At 41.5% G+C, this 18,509-nt stretch overlaps 1 protein-coding gene across 2 annotated transcripts in view; it reads right to left on the bottom strand.

Annotated features, from left to right (window-relative positions):
- smg1 (SMG1 nonsense mediated mRNA decay associated PI3K related kinase) overlaps positions 1–18,509 on the bottom strand; it is a 145,305-nt gene that overhangs the window by 52,531 nt on the left and 74,265 nt on the right. For both annotated transcript variants that reach the window (XM_038739044.1, XM_038739052.1), the window contains exons 26-38: positions 16,991–17,132; positions 16,360–16,510; positions 14,058–14,178; positions 8,048–8,296; positions 7,361–7,512; positions 6,912–7,047; positions 6,253–6,397; positions 5,886–6,024; positions 3,580–3,798; positions 3,261–3,441; positions 2,915–3,076; positions 2,401–2,618; positions 74–228 (exon numbers count right to left, since the gene is read on the bottom strand). In XM_038739044.1, coding sequence (XP_038594972.1) covers positions 74–228; positions 2,401–2,618; positions 2,915–3,076; positions 3,261–3,441; positions 3,580–3,798; positions 5,886–6,024; positions 6,253–6,397; positions 6,912–7,047; positions 7,361–7,512; positions 8,048–8,296; positions 14,058–14,178; positions 16,360–16,510; positions 16,991–17,132 — 2,170 coding nt within the window. The remainder of the gene's footprint in view (positions 1–73; positions 229–2,400; positions 2,619–2,914; positions 3,077–3,260; positions 3,442–3,579; positions 3,799–5,885; positions 6,025–6,252; positions 6,398–6,911; positions 7,048–7,360; positions 7,513–8,047; positions 8,297–14,057; positions 14,179–16,359; positions 16,511–16,990; positions 17,133–18,509) is intronic.

Raw genomic sequence — 18,509 nt, 5'->3', positions numbered from 1 at the left:
CTAAATGCAGCGGTTAGTGAAGAATCGACTAGAAGCCAGCTCAGCTTCTAAGACATGAGAATGTGAGCCTCACCTGCGCAGTGTGTTGTTGTTCTGCACCCTTTTGACCTCGTCCTCCAGCTGTTGGATCCTACGCAGCACATGCATGTGTTGCTGTTGCAACACACCCAGCCACAGTTCATCCCACAGTAAGGTCACTCTGCGCAGCTCACCCACCAGTTGCTGGACCTGGTCAGCACACAGGATTGGTTAGCAGCTTGTTAAGACTACAGTGTGAATCTGAATTAAAATGTCCTACATGTGTCCACAGACACCGGTACTTTCTCATATTTATCCTGACAGGACGACCTGGTGCTGGTACAAACTGTCCATGAAACAGTGTGCAAAGTCTGTAGCCTTGAACTCCCGGTTCCGCTGCCCCTGCTACGACTCAGGCACAAGGGATGTCGGTTTCTCAAACATTTGTCGAGTGAGTTGGGTTTAGTCAGTTTGTCGAGTGTGTAATACTTGTCAGTTTTATTCAACAAGTTAATTTGACCAGGGGAAAAATTGGAATGAGGACTGTTTCTGCTGGTGCTAATTCCATCTATCTTTTTGCAAGCAATATGCTAACACCATGCTTCCTAGCTGGGGTTCTACGGTAGTCTGTTGTCCTTACAGGAAATAGCCACACCAAAACGGACTGTTGGCCGCACAAGCGAGGAAAAAGGGGTGGCATTCAACTTCAACTCTGCCAAAGCTGGAACAAGCTACCACAGCCATCAATACTTTTCAGCAGTGTTTGCCCCCTGAGGAACTGCACCTTAACACAAGGCTCTGCAGTGGATACTGTGATCATGCCTTATGATTTTCACCTGGCCTCAGGGTGATTTTCCAAATCCATTGATCCAGGTACAGGGGTTCTCAAATGTTTGCATGGACAGAAATAGTAAATCAGGGAAAATGAGGTTAGGCGACGTTTGTGTCTTCATTTAGGACTCTTGGTGCAATAATTGCATCATTAAGATTTGCACCCTGAACTTCTCATGCTTAAGTTTACAAACATTATATTTACCCAAAGACTATGGGAACATTTTTACCTGTGCTGTATATATATCTCGCTTAGCCACTACAAAACAAACCGGATGCACTGATATTTTTACTAATCATTGTAAAATAGACTACGCTCCTCCAGGATTTAAGGATGGCACAGGATTGCCCGGAAACATTTTTCTTTATTGGACTCATTTATGATACTTGAATAAGGCGTGGGGTGCAGTGTCAAAGATGCGCTTCTTGTAGTCCATCTTCAGAACACTGTAGTTTTATCACAGCAGGCCACATCAGTAACATCCGCCGTTGCATAATTACGTCGCCTACATAAGAGCATACGGACTGTCTGAGCCCCGCTGTCGTCTTTTCCTAAGTCCTTAGGAATTCTCCTTCACGTCATGACGTTTTCCATCGAGGTATAAGGAAGTCTAAGCAGCTGTTTCCAGGTCACAGATGGGGATTAGAGGTGTGGAAAATAACTGATTCTTAGATGCACCGCGATGCAGACTTAGATTCTTAATCGATTCACAAATGTCAATAATCGATTATCTAGAGGTTAACTGATAACGTAATGTCGACGGAACAAAAAAGGCGGAACTCTGAAATGCGGAAGTGCAGCACAACAGAGACGTGTTCTTCCTGTTCAGCGAGGCAGACAAGCTGTTGAATGAATGACTGCTGATTTTCACCTGCACACTGTGCAGCAGGGTAACGCTTAGCTAGCGTCCTCCCCTCAAGACAAAAAACCCCCAGATATATTAAGGTGGAGTGAACATGGTGTGGCTGGAGCATTGAAAGGTGCGTAGTTCAACCCGTATCTGACTCTATACTAACAGCAGCATCAGAAATGAAAATAGCAGCAACAGAGGTCAGTAATAATTCTGTAATAATGCTATGTAACGTTAGCTATATTTATATGAAGTAACATTAAATAGCTGCATGTCAACTACTTAGTTGGATTGTTACAAATACTTGGTCACATGGTGAGATAAATACATCTTTAATTTATTTCCAACCCTACCGCATCGTGATGCTTCGCAATATCGAACTGAGACCGGATAATCCTGATCGAAACGTGAGACCAGTGTAGATGCACACCCCTAACTGGGATGTTTTCTATCAAGACAATAATACAATAAGACAATATTACAGAGGCGATCACAGGGTACATTCTTTTTGCGTTGACACGATAGTGCCAGAAAAGACCATCAAGACATACCTGAAAAATAAAGACTACATCACGCCTGAGATCAAACATTGCATTAGATGGAAAAAACAAGCCTTCGGGAACAATATGATGGAAAGTGGTTTCCAAATGTCCAAAACAATAAAGGCTTTTCCTAGCCTCGTCTTATCTTAGACTCGTACCTGAAGCACCATGGTGGGGTTTGCACAGGACAGCTTCTCCACGATCTTGCTGTAACAGTCCTGCATCATGGCTTGGTCTTGACTGGAGCAGAAGTTTGCCAGCTCCTCTGGAGATCCTCTTTGCCCACCGCTCTCCGGCTGCTCCTCTTCCTCCCCACCCAAGTCCTCTCCGTGCATGCTGCCCAAGAAGGTGGGCAGAGCTGATGGCAGTTTACTCCCTGTCAACACATTTGATCATAAATTAACAGATCTAGTTGTTCACATTTTTACTGGTATCACCGGTCATTTTGATATTTACACTAGAGTGCAATACCATTTTTAATCTAGTTTTGACTAGTAGTGGCCATCTGTTCCACTGTAGTAGCTAAGAGTAGCCAAACTTAACACTCTAGTGAGAGTGTGTAGTTACAACGAAGAGAATGAGAGAAAAAATCACTTCTAATCAAAAGGAATGAGACATGTTAAATAGTCTTTGAGAAGCTTTAAATAGTCATTCAACAGAATTAAAGAATACCAGCATTCTGAGCCTCCCCTCCGAGGGATAGTGAGCCCACAATGGCGGGGTAGAGGATGAGATGAGGGGAGTCCTGGGCAACTCGACATAGCAGGCTGCATATGCTCTGTCGGATGTATGCCTCAGGATGGTTGAGACGGGAAAAGAGCTGGGGGATGATACCTGAGGAGCACACACATTATCAGAATATAAAAGGCCACGGTAAGGGCCAGGTTATTCTAGAAAATAAATACTTTCTAGGACATGTTGTCCGACCACGTTGGAAGGCAAAGTATTTATACTGAAGCCTTCCGTTTTTGCATGGAAAGAATTCATATGCGGACGCTAATTTGGCAGTATGACATACCCCTCCAGGGAGCTGTAGGGGTGGAGGCTAAGCCCAGCTCAAGCCCTTCCCTCAGTTCACCAGCATGCTTTACCAGCAGACGGAGGAGCCGCAGGGTTGCCATAACGATCACATCGTCATTGCTTTGTTTGCTGCTTTGACAGGACAGCAGGAGTTTAGGGTCATCCTCATCTATAGGGACCTAAAATACACAACAGACACTCAGGATGGAGGACTGCCATCACTCCTACTCATGGTCTTCAACAGCAACACAGCTTCAGTCATTAGGTTCATACAGTGCAGCACTAACAACCATGCAGATACTTTCTCCAAGTCTCACCTGTCCAGCATTGAGCTTGAGGAAGGTAAAATAGGCCTGGCAGGAGACCCGGTACAGGCCGAAGATGCGGTCCACCACCCGTCTCCAAACCTGGATTAAGCCATCTGTGACAGGCCGGCCTGCCTCAGCCAGCCAGGGGCACGAGCCAGTGAGCTGTCGCCAGATCACGTCTACCATGTCGTCATCATCGTCTTCCTGCTGTAGAGCCATGTCCTCATCCTGAAACACAACACAACAGTAGGATCAGAATGATCAATACAACAACAACACAGCCAGCGCAGAGTCTGCTTCAAACACTAACCTTAAAACATTAATAAATAAAACTAAAGAGGGAACCAGTTAATATCCTTTATTGTTTGTCTACACAGTTCATTGGAATGGTTTTTTGCAAGGGGACTGAAGGGTTGGCTTTCATAACTTCTAGAACAAGCCCTTTTGTATTTAACAGCACACATACAGTAGTTCAGCCTTTGCTCTGTTCATGTGCGGTTTGTTTAGTGGTGATACTAATCTAGTGTAATATGGAGCAAGTTAAAGTTGTTTAAACACAAATGGCCACATGATTGAAGAACACTGATCTGGGATCTGACTAGACACTATGGGATCCATTTCCTACCTTGTTACTATTTAACCCAATTCATTCACTCCTGTCCTTTAGGGATTTATTAAATATTTTCTTTGTTTTTTGGTTTTTTTTTTTTTACAACTTTTAGTAAAAAAGTGCAGTTATTACATAACCATAGGGCTGGGCGGTATATCGGTATACCAATATAATTTCAAGAGAGATATGAAATTAGACAATACCGTTTATACCAATATAGTTTGATGTTGAGTTAATTAATGTTTCCGTAACGTCCTGCCAGCGTCTCTCTCTCCAATTCAAATTAGCTTTATTGGCATGAATGTAATAACATTGCCAAAGCATCATATATACACAACATAAGAACAATTAGCCCCATACATTTCATTAAACAATTAAAGCAATCAAAGTGTATGTGTGTTTAAAAAAAAAAAAAGAGAAAAAAAAGAAATATTGAAAATTAAAATAAATAAAAACAGTAAGCGTGTGTGTGTGTTTAAAAATATTAAAAATGAAACAGTAACGTGTCTCATATATATATATATATATATATATATATATATATATATAATATATATATATATATATATATATATATATATATATATTTTAATAGACAAAAAACATTTTTTTAAAGAATAAATTTTCTTCTCCCTCTCTAAAAAGCTGCTGTGAACAATCACTGGAGGAAAGGTCCAGAAGACAAGTTCTGTTTTTTCGGTGACTTCGGTACTCCTGATGGAGAAAGTCACAGAAGCGGACATACAGGGAGAGAGAGACGGTAAAGCCCCTTTTCCACTGCACGGTACCAGCTCGACTCGCCTTCTTTTGGTTTTATTTTTTTTCGTTTCACCTTCGTCTTCACATTCTGAGTAATGTTGAAACGTTTTAACTTAAATCAAGAGACAGCTGTTTGTGTGTCCCTGGTGTGTGTGTTGCATTGAACATTACGTTGCGGCAGTTGTGTGTGGCGTCGCTATGACGACCGGCTAGATTGAGGGGTACCATCTCTGGGTTCTTTCTGCAATGGAAAACAGAGCACGGCCAAACCAAGTTGAGTCGAGCTGGTACTGTAATGTAACGGCATAAGAAGCGGGGAACGCAGCGGAGATGTTAGGTCTGTGAGTGGGAAGAGAACTGAAGGAGGCGAATTCAATAAGTAAGTGATACTTAAGATGTAGAATGAAGTATAATTAAAACAGTGAAATAAGAAACAAGCTAAGTTACTAAAAGTAGTCAAAACATGCCTACTATTTTAATGGCCCTATATTTCCCTTAAAGTGAATTGACAGACTGCAAACTAGTTGTTAAAAGGATGGTGGTGACCATGGAGCAGCTCAGGTTAGTAAAGCAAATCAGGGATACAAACTAGTCCTTTAATCTAATGAGACATTTTGTGCAAATGAAATGTTTGGTAGTTATCCAGAAAAAATATGCATCAAGATTATCATAATTTTATCAGCGCATTGTAGCCCTCTGAATCATAACTGAAAGGTTTCTGGAGATTCCCACCCCTATCTGAAACATGCAGCAAAACTGACAATATATCGGTCATTCACAGTAATGGTCATTTGTTTCTCTCCCTTCTAGTATCATTAATATTAGCAGACTTGTTTTTTATTTCTTGCAGTTTTTGTTGGGTGTCAGTGAGTGGAAGTGTGAAGATATTCACTGTTCTATCTTCTGCGTCTGTCTAAAACTTAACTGAAATAAAGGCAGACTCTACCTGTATGCCGGTAGGTCGACACATGGCTTGTCCGAGAATGCTGAAGATGCTGTCCTTGTCTTCTTCACTGGTGGTTGCTGGCAGCATATCCTCTATCTCCTTCTTCTCCCCAGGAAGAAGGGGCAATCCCTCCCCTTGGCTGGAGAGAAAATAAATATTCAGACAGTATGCTGTTTATAGGGTTGCATTCCAATATAAACACCTACAACAACTACAGAATCAAACATGATTGTGGGGTTTAATTAACACTTCTCCAACCTACAACAGAATATTATCATTTTTACAACACTAGAGTTGATCACATTAGATAATAAAAGGTGAAGATCTAAGCTAGTAACTATACATATATTCAACTGGCACCACTAACCTGGCATTATCCACCACCTTCCGGCCCCAGCGGTAAGCCCAGCTGGCCAGGGCTGCCCAGGACTTGGCCATCTCTGGAGCCAGGCTTGTGGAGAGCTGGTAGAGTTGGCCCAACACAAAATCTGGTTCCCCAACACCCACACTCACTGCACAGGGAAGACCACCATCATCAAAATGTAGCGTCAACCCTACTATACCTTCTGATTGAAAAAACTAAACAAACATCTAATAAATGGTACAGGACATAGCACTGGCCGTGCCATCAGTGTAGAAATGGGTTTAAATGGTACAGTACAGTCCGTTTACCATATGGACATATCTGGATGTGTCTACATTTGTCTAGAGCAGTGGTTCACCAAGTCAGGCCCGGGGGGTTCCAGGGGATCCCCGGCAAAAAGAGGAATAATCTATTTTGTCTATAACTTCATCCGTAAGTAACACAATGACAGACCATGTGACTATTTTAGTCATTAGTTTCATCCACTTTCTGTAACATCTAAAAGCAAAAATACAATCAGATGGGCGAGCATGGGCCTAAATCTTGATCAGTTTATAGGGTCCTTGATGTTAGAAGGTTTTAGAGTGCTTTAATGTGTGATGGGTGTGGATATGTTATCATAATGTGTCTTCATCTAGGTGAGCTCATTCTGTAAATGTTACCTGAGGTCTCAGCGATTATGTGGGGAATGCCCTGGTCCTCGAGGGGAAGCTCCAGCAGAGCAGAGATATTCTGGCTCAGAGGAGACATGCTGCTCACAGCATTGGATGAGTTTATTGCTCCAGACTTCTTCACCACCTAGACCAAAACATCACCACTCCTTATATAATTGCTAATGTTTTTCTTTAGTAACACAACCATCATCTGCACACTTGGTGTAAATTACTACAATAAGCAAAGCATTTTTAATGTTTGACAGCTAAATTGCACTCATTGCAGTCAGTTACAGCTAATATTTTTACTTTTACAAAAAAGTTTCTAAATGCTTCCAAGAGCCCGATATTATACCAATAAGTACCTCAGTAACACTGTGTTAATATCAGGATTACATTTCAAAACATTGAAATTCAGACCCAAGTAAAGGCAGAGCTGTATTGATAGGTGAGCATGCCTGTTTAAGCTGAGGTGTCATGTCCTTCCAGTCAGCCAACAGCCATTTGCATAGTGTCAGCAGAGAGCGACAGGCAGCACCTTCATTCTTCCCCACATGGCAGTACGACAGAGCAGCCCTGCTCAGCATCTCCATGGCTGTCATGGACTGGCCTGTGGACAGAGACACTGCTTAGAGGAAAGTGAAGACCGCGTCCTGAGCAACATCATCAACTCACTGCAGAAATACAGCTGAGACATCAGGCAACAAATGTCAGCTGGGATCTAGGGTTGGGCCGGTAGACGATGTCATCCTCCATCGCATGTTGAGCGAGCATCGTAAATTTTCTTTACCATACCAACACATTTACCATGAAACTTTCTACAAGTATATTTCTTAACGTTGTTAAGAACGTTAAGTACTGTTGTTCTCGTGACTGTATGTTAAAGCTGCTCTGGACTTATGGAAAAATGTATTCCCAATTTTGTCACCATAATTGTCCATATTGTAATTTCATTATGTTGGTCTTTTGTTGGTTTAGCCATATTCCCTTTCCCCCCCCATTAATCAAGGGTTACTAGATTGTGATTTGGACAATATAAATAAAATGACTGACTGGAGAGATGTAATAGTAAATCCCAGCTATATCCTAACCATTCTTTTGCTGCAAGAGTGGTGCACAGATCCTGAATATCTCCTGCTGCTCACCTGCAGCTCTCAGGACTTTGGCTTTTTCTATCTGCAGCTCTGGTCCCCATTTCTCCCCCAGAGTGCCCTCCAGGGTGAGATGCCTGAAGGACTGGCTCAGCTCATCCTGCTGCTGCTCCTCTTCTTGTGTTACATCACTGCATTGGCTGAGCAGGCGGGATGCCAGGGCAATGTTTCCTTTTTTCCGGGCAAATTTTACAGCAGTCAGGCAAAGCTCCATTAGGTGGCCATCTACAGAGGAAGAGTTACCTGGACAAGAATGGAGAGAGTTAACCCTGTATTTGTCCACATGAAACTCTGAGAGTTAAGGGTTGTCCATGTTAGATACCGGCTTTATTTTAGTCTTTTGTGCGTTTTTCAGCTAGATGCACACAGTAATTGCAATTTTTTTGTCCGATTTGTTAAAAGACAGACCTGCTGTTTTTTTGCTGATTGCAATTTTCTTTATATCTAAGAACTATAATTAACAGCATATAAAAACATTTAATTTTTACATTTAATGAATATTCGACACTGCATGAGGGAGTTAAATCCAGTGGTTGATGTGGATCCAACTGACTGAAAAAAATTTAACTTTGAACTATCTAAATTGAAATCTGATGAGTGATTAAGTGTTGCCTTCATTTTTTGAGCGGTGTATATAGGCTGTCTGAGTCTCTTCTAAAAAAAAAAACACCAATTGGAATGCAAATCCTGATTTTATCTTAAACAGATTTTTTACTTGTCTGTTTTACTGTTCTGAAGTGATTGGGCTCAGGCATGGCCAGGGGCCTCTATAGCAACCCTAATGATATAGGTTCAGGTAGGTCCGGAATAGGGCTGAGCGATTGATCCTTTTCAAATCGAAATTGCGATTTGAAAGAACCCGATTAGCTAATCTTGAAGATGGTAATTAAAATTAAGGTTAATTTGTTAACAGTCATGCAGTTACAAATTCATTCCCGTGTCGTCCTTGTGTGACAGACTTGCTCGCCACTCACAAGCGCCATGCACCTCCTGTTACGGTCCTACTCCCGACGGAGCGGGCACAGGGCATTTTACAACAACGAACTAAACTAGGGAAAAGCATGGGATAATGGAGTAAGCCGAACAGACTCTGCTGCTGAAACACTTCAGTGTGAGTTGAAGTCAGACAAAACCAGACACACATCCAGAGTGTTTAGCCTGCCCTACGTTGTTGTGTTGTTAATTTGTCTTTATTGTGCTTCAACTACGGATAACAGCTCTCCGTGAGCCAGTTTCATTCTGCTCTCCACAGGCTATATATCCCACATGGAGCATTTCAGAATAAGAGCGTTTTGCCTGCCTGATTTTGCAGACTTTGTTGATTTGTTCGGTTGTCCTTGATTTTTGTGCTTCTACCATGGTTAAGTAGGCTAAGTAGTCAAATTGTTTAATTTTTTACTGTATTTATTTTTGATATACGATAGAGAGTCTGAATAGGGTGTTTTATTTTGAAAATCGACCGGTTTCTCTATGCCGTTCTGAGTCTGACTTCCTGACCGGTTCAACTGCTCTGTGCTGTGTGGAGCGGCTTCCGTCAAAAATAGACTGGCAGTGAACACTGAATTTTAGCTAAACTTGTTCAGCCCTAGTCCAGAACCATCCCTTAGTAATGCTGCTATAGGCCTAGATTGCTGTGGGACTTCCCATGATGCACTGAGCTCCTCTCTCCTCCTCTCCCTCTGTAAGCACTCTTATCCAGTTCAATTCAGTTTTATGTATATAGCGCCAATTCACAACAACAGTTATGTCACTGTACTTTTCATGCAGAGCATGTTACTAACTCGACTTCTTCCCACTCCCACAGTCGTGTGCTATGTCGCCTGCTTTCTAGTAGTTTCTGGGCTTCCTGCTGCCGCCATGTTCCTGCTTAACACCAACTGCTACAATTATTATCATCATCATCATCATCATCATCCAAAATTACCACACTTCAGGTTCTTTTAGGAGATTTTGCTTAACAGGAAGCCAGAGAGCCACCCACTGGCAACAGGAAATGTTACATTTTAGCATGCTGATCAGATGCATCTCAAATGGCCTTAATGTTATGTTGTAAAACTTGTGACTTTATGTAAAATACTGTTGCTGTGGTGAGGCACTATTCGCCAATGAAATTTTTTTTTGAAGAGCTAAGGATGCTTGAAAACTCACAACACACATCTGCACACACATCAGAAGGGGTGTATTGTGTTTTCTGATATGGTTCAGGGGCATGGGTGTGGAAAAATGGCTCGATAACACCCCCTACGACGCCTCACCAAAGCTCCATACAAAATTTGGCACTTCAGATACAAAATCAGGAAAAAGTCAAAAACTATTTTTTCAAACTCTTGATAGTCAGTTCTGCACGAACATTGCACGTAGAATTTATGGACTCTCATGGGTAGAAGTCATTAAATCAATTTGGGTAACACAAAAGACCCACAAAACTTTGCAGCCAGACTCAAACTGGCAATGTTTCGATTTCGAAGTTGTACATAGCTATATGAAACTCGAGAAACCAATGTATCTTCTCCAGACTTAAAAATAAGCCTCTTGGAGCCAGAAGTCAGCCATTTTGAATTATTTAAAACAGTTTTCTCCATTTACAGGCTCCGTACGTTAAACTCCTCAGAGCGTTCCCGATCGACTTCAAATGTGGGTAGCGCCATTTAAAGAACATTGCAATGTTAAATTGCAAAGCTTTTTTTTGATCAAATGGCATGTCCATGGCGTGGCGTTGAATTTTTATGTTTCGCAATGAAAAAGGAAGGAGCACGTAAATGCATGGTCAGATCTGTTCTGAATTTCACATGTCAACCCCTTACAGTCTTACACGTCAGTATCCAGTCATAGTGATAGCCCCACCTATTGGCATCAAGGACACGTTTCAAATTTTTAAACGTTTTGCCTCATTCATGTTTTTACCCCACATGGCACCTTAGGGACAAAAACGTCCATAGGAATATATACTAAACTGTGCTTGGACCAATCCTCTTCACTTTATATATGCTTCCTTCAGGCATTATTATTAGGAAACACTCCATAAACTTTCATTGTAATGCAGATGATACTCAATTATATCTATCGATCAAGCTAGATAAAACTCCGTTAGCTAAACTTCAAATGTGCCTTCAAAGAGGAAGAAATGGAAGGTTAGATATAGGTCTATAGTTGGCTAAAACATCCGGATCAAGGTTGGGCTTTTTCAGAAGAGGTTTAATTACAGCTACTTTAAAGTACTGTGGTACATAGCCTGTTGATAGAGATAGATTGATCATATCTAGTATAGAAGTGCTGACTAAGGGTAAAACATCTTTAAGCAACCTAGTCGGGATGGGGTCTAAGAGGCAGGTTGATGGTTTAGATGAAGAAATTATTGAAGTTACTATTGTTCCTATTTTCCTCTATTAATGACAAGTAGTAGGCTGCTCTGGCATTACGGAGGGCGTTTTAAGACTATCTTGCCAAATTAAACGAGAATTTTCCCAGTTTGGTGGAACGCCAATTCCTCTCAAGTTCCCGCAACACTTGAATTTGCGAGTTTCAGTATTATATCATGGAGCTAACCGTCTTTGTTTTATTATTTTCTTTTTTAGAGGGGCTACAGAGTCGAGTGTCATTTGCAGCGAGCCTGGAGCACTATCAACAAGATGATCGATTTGGGAGGGACTGAAACTAGCATAGGAGTCTACTGTTACTTTGTGACTTGATAATGAATTTAGAGCTGATGGAATCGCATCCTTAAATTTAGCTACAGCACTATCAGACAAACATCTTGTATAGAATGACGAGTAGTTCAGCAATACAAACTCAAAAGTTATCAAACAGTGGTTGGACAAAGAGGGATTCTGTGGGAACACCACTAAATGTTCAATTTCAATACCATAAAACAAAACAAGGTCGAGGGTGTGGTTAAAACAGTGAGTTCATGAACACTCTCTGAGAGAAGCCAATGGAATCTAACAGAGATAAACGCAGTACTGAAGCTGTCATTCTCAACATCCACGTGAATATTAAAATCCCCTACAATAACAACTTTGTCCGTTTTAAGGACTAAAGTTGACAAAAACTCTGCAAATTCAGATAAGAATTCAGAGTACGGACCAGGTGCTCGGTACACTATAACAAAAAGAATTGGTTGCAGTGATTTCCAACTTGGGTGCGAAAGTCTAAGAACAAGACTTTCAAATGAGTTATAGGTTTAGAGCTGATTAGCAGGCTAGAGTCGAAGATAGCTGCAACTCCACCTCCTCAGCCTGTGCCTCGAGGAATGTGAGTATTAATATGACTGGGAGGGGTGGATTCATTTAGGCTAACATATTCTCCATCACCCAGCCAGGTTTCAGTAAGACAAAATAAATCAATATCATAATCTGATATTAGTTCATTTACTAGTACACCTTTAGAAGAGAGAGATCTGATGTTTAAGAGTCCACATTTAACTCTCCTATTCGTTTGCACTATTGCTCTTGTGGTTTTAATTTATGAGGTTTTTATGCACAGCTCCTCTTCTGTTTACCTTTGATTTAAATAATTTGGATGGTCGGGGGGCAGACACCCTCACTATAGGGTTTTCACTAAGTTAGACTGCGACTCTGCCTCCTGGTCTCTACTCTGGGTTGTCATGGATTTGGTCCACTAATAAACTTGGCCAGATTTCTAGAAATGAGAGCTGCTCCTTCCCAAGTGGAATGGATCCGTCTCTCCAAATCAGACCAGGTCTTCCCCAGAAAGTCTGCCAATGATCAACAAAGCCCACATCGTTTGCTGGACACCACCTCAACAACCAGCGGCGGAATGACGACATGCGGCTATACATGTCATCACTGGTCAGATTTGGCAGGGGTCCAGAGAAAACTACGGTATCCGACATTGTTTTTGCATATGTACACACCAACTCAACATTAAGCTTAGTGACCTCCGATTGGCGTAACCAGGAGTCATTACCGCCGACGTGAATAACAATCTCACTGTATTTACGTTTATCCTTAGCCAGCAGTTTCAAATAAGACTCAATGTCGCTCTGGCCCCAGGGATGCACTTAACTATGGCCGCTGGCTTCGCTAACTTCACATTTCTCTGGCTAGCTACAGTAGCTAAAGACTGATCTACCAAGGTGCGGAGCCGGACTTCTAAATCACTGAGCCTCGCCTCCATGTCTACAAATAAACTACACTTGTTACACGTACCATTACTGCTAAAGGAGGCAGAGGAGTAACTGAACATCTGACACACCGAGCAGGAGAAAGTAGGAGCGAGAGAAGGAGAAGGCATCGCTTGCTGCTAAGCTAAAGTCGCTAATGGCTAAGCTAAAGTGCTATAGCGTTGGCTACCAAAACTTTTGAAAATAATTATGAGACTGAACAGCAGTCACTAAAAGATGTAAAGAACTGAGAGCACTTAGGCAGAATTACTGTAAGAATAAGTGTTTAGCGGACAGTTGGTCGCTGTAATGACAAATTAACAAATTTAACTGGTATTTAGCGAGAGAAGCAAAACACGCTACCAACACACAAGCACTGGAAACGAGTCAACACGCTTACCGCAGTACGTCAGCAGGTCCATTTCACTGCTGCCAACTGCGGCAGGCTTACTTTATACCAGACCAATTTCAAAAAATGTGGACCCAATTAATCTCTTAAGACACAAAAACATGGGAATATGAGCTCCAGGTTGAAAGATACCAAAATTACCCTTTAAGTTAGTGCTAAGGCAAACCCACCATTTCCAGTTGTAGCTGCTTTACATTAAAAGCTTTCCACGGGTGAACCAGCAGGGAACAATCATTGTGAAGAAGTTTAAGACAGCATCAGTGTTACTTCATTTGCAATGCCATTCTTCAATAAAAATTAAAAAAACACAGGTACACAACAACAGCTCAACTGCTCGCAGATGTTCATGGCATGACAACTACTCCCCACTATGCAAAAACCTTAATACAAACCTTGCCTTGTATTTCAATCTCCAGTAAACTACCTTCATAAATGAACATAATAAACCATATATTCTACTCATTAATAATTACCTTTGAGTTTGTGAAGAAGTTGTCTCTGGAACATGGTGTATCTGAGGGCCTGAAGGAAAGGCTGGACATCCTGTTGCTTGCAAGAGCTCAGAGCCTCACTGCACAGAGGAATCACACAGTCCTACAGAGAATACACATACACACAGGGTAGAATATAACCTCCAGCTTAGAGAACAGTAGTGAAGTTTACTTAGTTGCTTTTCTTGCATTTGTTCACTGTTCGTTAAAGAGGTCATATTATGCTCATTTTCAGGTTCTCTTATTCTTAATACTTAATCTTATTTAGGTGTTGCACTAGAACAGGTTTACAGGTCATACTGCAGATTGCTGCAGCTCCTCTTTCCACCCTGTGTTGAAGGCTTGGTTTTAGCTCTGGAGTCTCTAAATGATCTTTGTTGGGAGTTGCACATGTGCAGTTCCTAGTTAAGGACTACTAGCCAATCAGAAAAGCAGAGAAGGGCAGGTCAGCGAGAAGCCGGTAAACCGCTTCAGTTCAGCTATACATTGTTGCTGACCAGCTTGGCAACGTGGACTGAAGCAAGAGTTTCAGAGTGGTGAGTTCTGTATCTGTAACAAAAGTATCTCTGTCTCTACATCACAGTAACAACTTTCTGTCTGCCTGGAGTGTAGCGATAACTTAAACTTGTGAGGGGATTACTTAAAATATAGGGCTTGGCACGTTAACGCATTATCACGTTAACACATTAATTAACAATTGACAATTATTTTATCACAGTTTATTATTATTATTTTGAAAGTCCGTTGCTCACTGGCTCTCAATACACAGACAGTCAAACCATGGGTCACAGGAGTGGTGGGATGTTGATCAGCCTGAAAATCAGCCAACCAAACAAGCAGTGGAGGGAGGCTTCGGCAGACTACGCTGGACGCAGCGTGTGGGAGAAGTAGATAAACAAAAGCAAGACAAGCCATGAAATGCCACAGTGAAGTGGATAGCTACACACTGCATGGTGATTAGTATTGGGGAAGATGTCGGTCTAAGGAATGTTCTTAAAATCACAACATAGCCGCTTGGCCCCGCGGGGTCGCTCTGCGCTTCTCAGGTGATCAGATAAAGCTCTCTGCGAGTAAACGGCAGGCGCTCTATGGATAGTAACCATGGCAACGGCTGAAGTTTGAGCTTGGTCTGCACATCATTCCAAGACCAGTGGCCATAATCGAACAGGCTTAGCTTTCCAGCCTCTGTTCTGATAGCAGGCACTCTGAACTGTAGCCAGTTAGGTGACCTGAGATTATGACAGCTTTGAAAAGATAAAAATGAGTTTACCTAAAATTATCTTTATCTTAAAGTTCAAGCCTGCGCATGTGAAGAAATGACCATCCTACCAATCTGTACAGTATACAATTATGTGTCCTAACCTGTCCATATCTGAGAGCTGAGTGATAAAGGGGATCAAGTTTGGACAAAGTGGACAGAGAGGCAAACCTGTAGATACACAGTCAGATGCCCCATAGTCAATCTGCGACACAAAAAGGCCAGCAACTAAGCATTTTCGTGAAGCTGTGGAGAAACAGGACTTTAGCCTGTACAGAAAACCCAATGTGATCTTTTCCAGTGATTTGAGCTCCGCTTTCGCGTACAAACAGTTGAAGACGATTCAACTTTGGCAGTGGGCGGGCGTGTGCCGAGCTTTTCACCTGCTACTGAACATACTGTTTATGCTGCTCCCGATAAAAGAAAAAGCTGTTGCTCAGAAGGAGCCTGGACTCTAGGCTCTGGACTCTAACTTGTTTTAACAAGCTAGATAAAAAGGTAATGCCCTGCTATTGTGTAAAAGGAATACTGCTGGTAAAAAGCACCTTATTTGTTTAAAGTCTTTGCAAACCACATGTTATTGCAATTTTGTGTATATAGCAGTACATTTAAATGAAATGTGCACAATACACTACTTCAGAATTTTGATCGTTCCTGAGCACTATTAAAATACGTGCAACCTCTGACATGTATAGCAATTGTAAGTCGCTTTGGATAAAAGCGTCAGCTAAATTAATAAATGTAAATGCAAGGACCCTGAACTATACATGAAAAATTTTAAATGACGTCCAGTTGTGTAAATCAGCACATTAGCTTTTAATGTTTTATTTGATTTAATGTTGAACAGAGCATCTTAATTTTTTTCAATAAAATACAGTTTAACATTTTCTTCAAACATAATTATCGGGAACTCTTAAAATACATTGCTTGTGTGCAATGTGATCCGGACGGGACCACCTCCACCTCATTTTGAGTCAGAACACACCCTGTTACATACAGTTAAATGAGAAGTGTGGGTATACATACTTCTTGTCCAGTGAGTGTGTTCTCCAGGGTAGCAGTGCAGTGGAGCTGCAGAGTGCACAACGTAGGCAGAGCATCAGACAGTGTGAGTGTGGACAGACGAAGAGGACCAAAGCAGATCCGTCCAGTCTGTTTCAGGCAGCGCACCAACGAACTGCAACATCACATGATTTACTAAGAGACGGCATGGCTCTGACGTAATGATGTAAATTGAACTGAACATTGAGCTTTTTATTTCACATTACAACACACAGCTTGAACCTGTGGGACCATTAAGCCAGAACCCCTAACAGTGTTTGACCACATCATATGCCAGTATGCTTGTTGGATGAAGGAACGGCTTCGGAAAACCCCTCCACCCCATACCTTTCAGACGTCCGACAATCTGACATTCACACCAATTGAAAGAAAGAGGCTAAGATTTTCTAGCTCTCTTTTTCCATTTTCCATCCATGTTCAGAACAACACAAACAAAAAACACTGCATGGTCGGACGGCTTACCAACTAGTTCTGTTCGATCATGACCCAACGCATGAAAGTAGCCTGGATCCCCAAACCCTCCAGGACCTGATACTATGATAAAAACTATGTAATTATCAATCACACATTTGCAAGTCTCAATAAGAATGCTTACTCTGGATTGGCTGTGTTCCTCTGCTCCTGCTGTTGAATTGCTTTCGTCATGGAGCTAACAGCACTGCGAAGGAGCTGCACCTCGATGGCTCTCTGCAGCTCAGTTGGATCTGGACTCATAGAGGGCAGAAGCCTTTTCAAATCTGACACACAAAACAGCATGTAAAAATGTTTAGGTTAAATTAGAATGCTTGAAGACAACTACTGAAAATCATAATCAAATCCATTTACCAATTTAAAATAGAAATATACACACACACACACACACACACACACACACACGTGAGAGCAGTTTATTGCTAGCAGGTGGCGGTAGCGACCTTGTCTCTCTGAGTTGTAAGAATATACACTGCAGTACCCAGGGTCATCTGTACAAGACAACTTCTGCTGGACCACTGGACTCAACTTAAGTCTACATTTTTCTGTACAAGTGTATAGTTTACTATTGAATACTTTATCACTGTATTTTTTGTAAGGCTCATGAGTAGGGTTTACATGACATGAATACTGGAGATCTATTTTGGGGTGTTGTTCCCAACCAACCCAAGACTGACATTACTGGGGGACATCTTAGACAACATGAGGGGCAATGTTTACTTTATCGGACTAGCCCTGTTGCAGCTAATAAATGACTAGCCATTTGCTGGACCACCAGGGGTCCTTAAGAGTAATAAATAGTAAATTTAATACATTTACTATTTAAAATTAAAAGAATAAATAGTTTTCACCATAATTCCACCCATAAGTAACAATGACAGAATGTGTGACTGGGTCATGGGTTTCATACACTTTATGATAATTAATGATCACTTTATAATAAAACATCTAAAAGCCAAAATCCTATCTGATAAGCGTGTCTGGGACAAAATCTTATCAAATGGAGATCTGTGGTCTAATTTGTGTTGTCGTCATTTAGGTTGATGTGAAAAATTTGAATACCACAAAAATATTGAATGCAAGAGAATAAATACACTACTGTGTACCTAATGCTTCCTGTGTCCCCTTTTTGGCGCTACATACCACTTAGCGCTATGACTAGAAATGAATATTGGCGTGTAGATGTGTTTGGTGCGAGACAGTTATCAAGCACGTATAGTTTTGCACCCTGTAAACGGTGAAAAAGAGGTTAAAATCGCACTTTCAATTCAAAATGGCTAACTTCCTGTTGAGTTTAGGATATGGGTTCTTGAGGCTTTTTTGTGTCTTCATATGATACATGCCCCCAGAAAATTTCGCGCATGTTGGCACAGGGGCTAATTTTTTCCAACTTTACAGGTGGCGCTATAGAGCCATTTTGCCAAGCCCATGGGCGAGACCCTTAAAATACGTAATTATTCGCCATGCCTGACGTGTGTGAGTTTTTGAGCACCTTTAGGCCATCAAAAGTGCGATTCATTTGGGCGAAAGAATAATAATCCTTACAATTTCAATAGGGTCCTCGCATGTTTCATGCTTGGGCCCTAAAAAAAACAAAAACAAACAAAAATAACCACAATCCAACTCTTACAATGTTTGGTTGC

Source organism: Micropterus salmoides, unplaced genomic scaffold, assembly GCF_014851395.1.
Source record: "Micropterus salmoides isolate LMB-PRFRI ecotype aquatic unplaced genomic scaffold, ASM1485139v1 Ms_hic_scaffold_10, whole genome shotgun sequence".
NCBI lineage: Eukaryota > Metazoa > Chordata > Actinopteri > Centrarchiformes > Centrarchidae > Micropterus > Micropterus salmoides.
The sequence above is the reverse complement of the archived record's forward strand: the minus strand, read 5'-3'. Positions and strand labels throughout refer to the sequence as shown.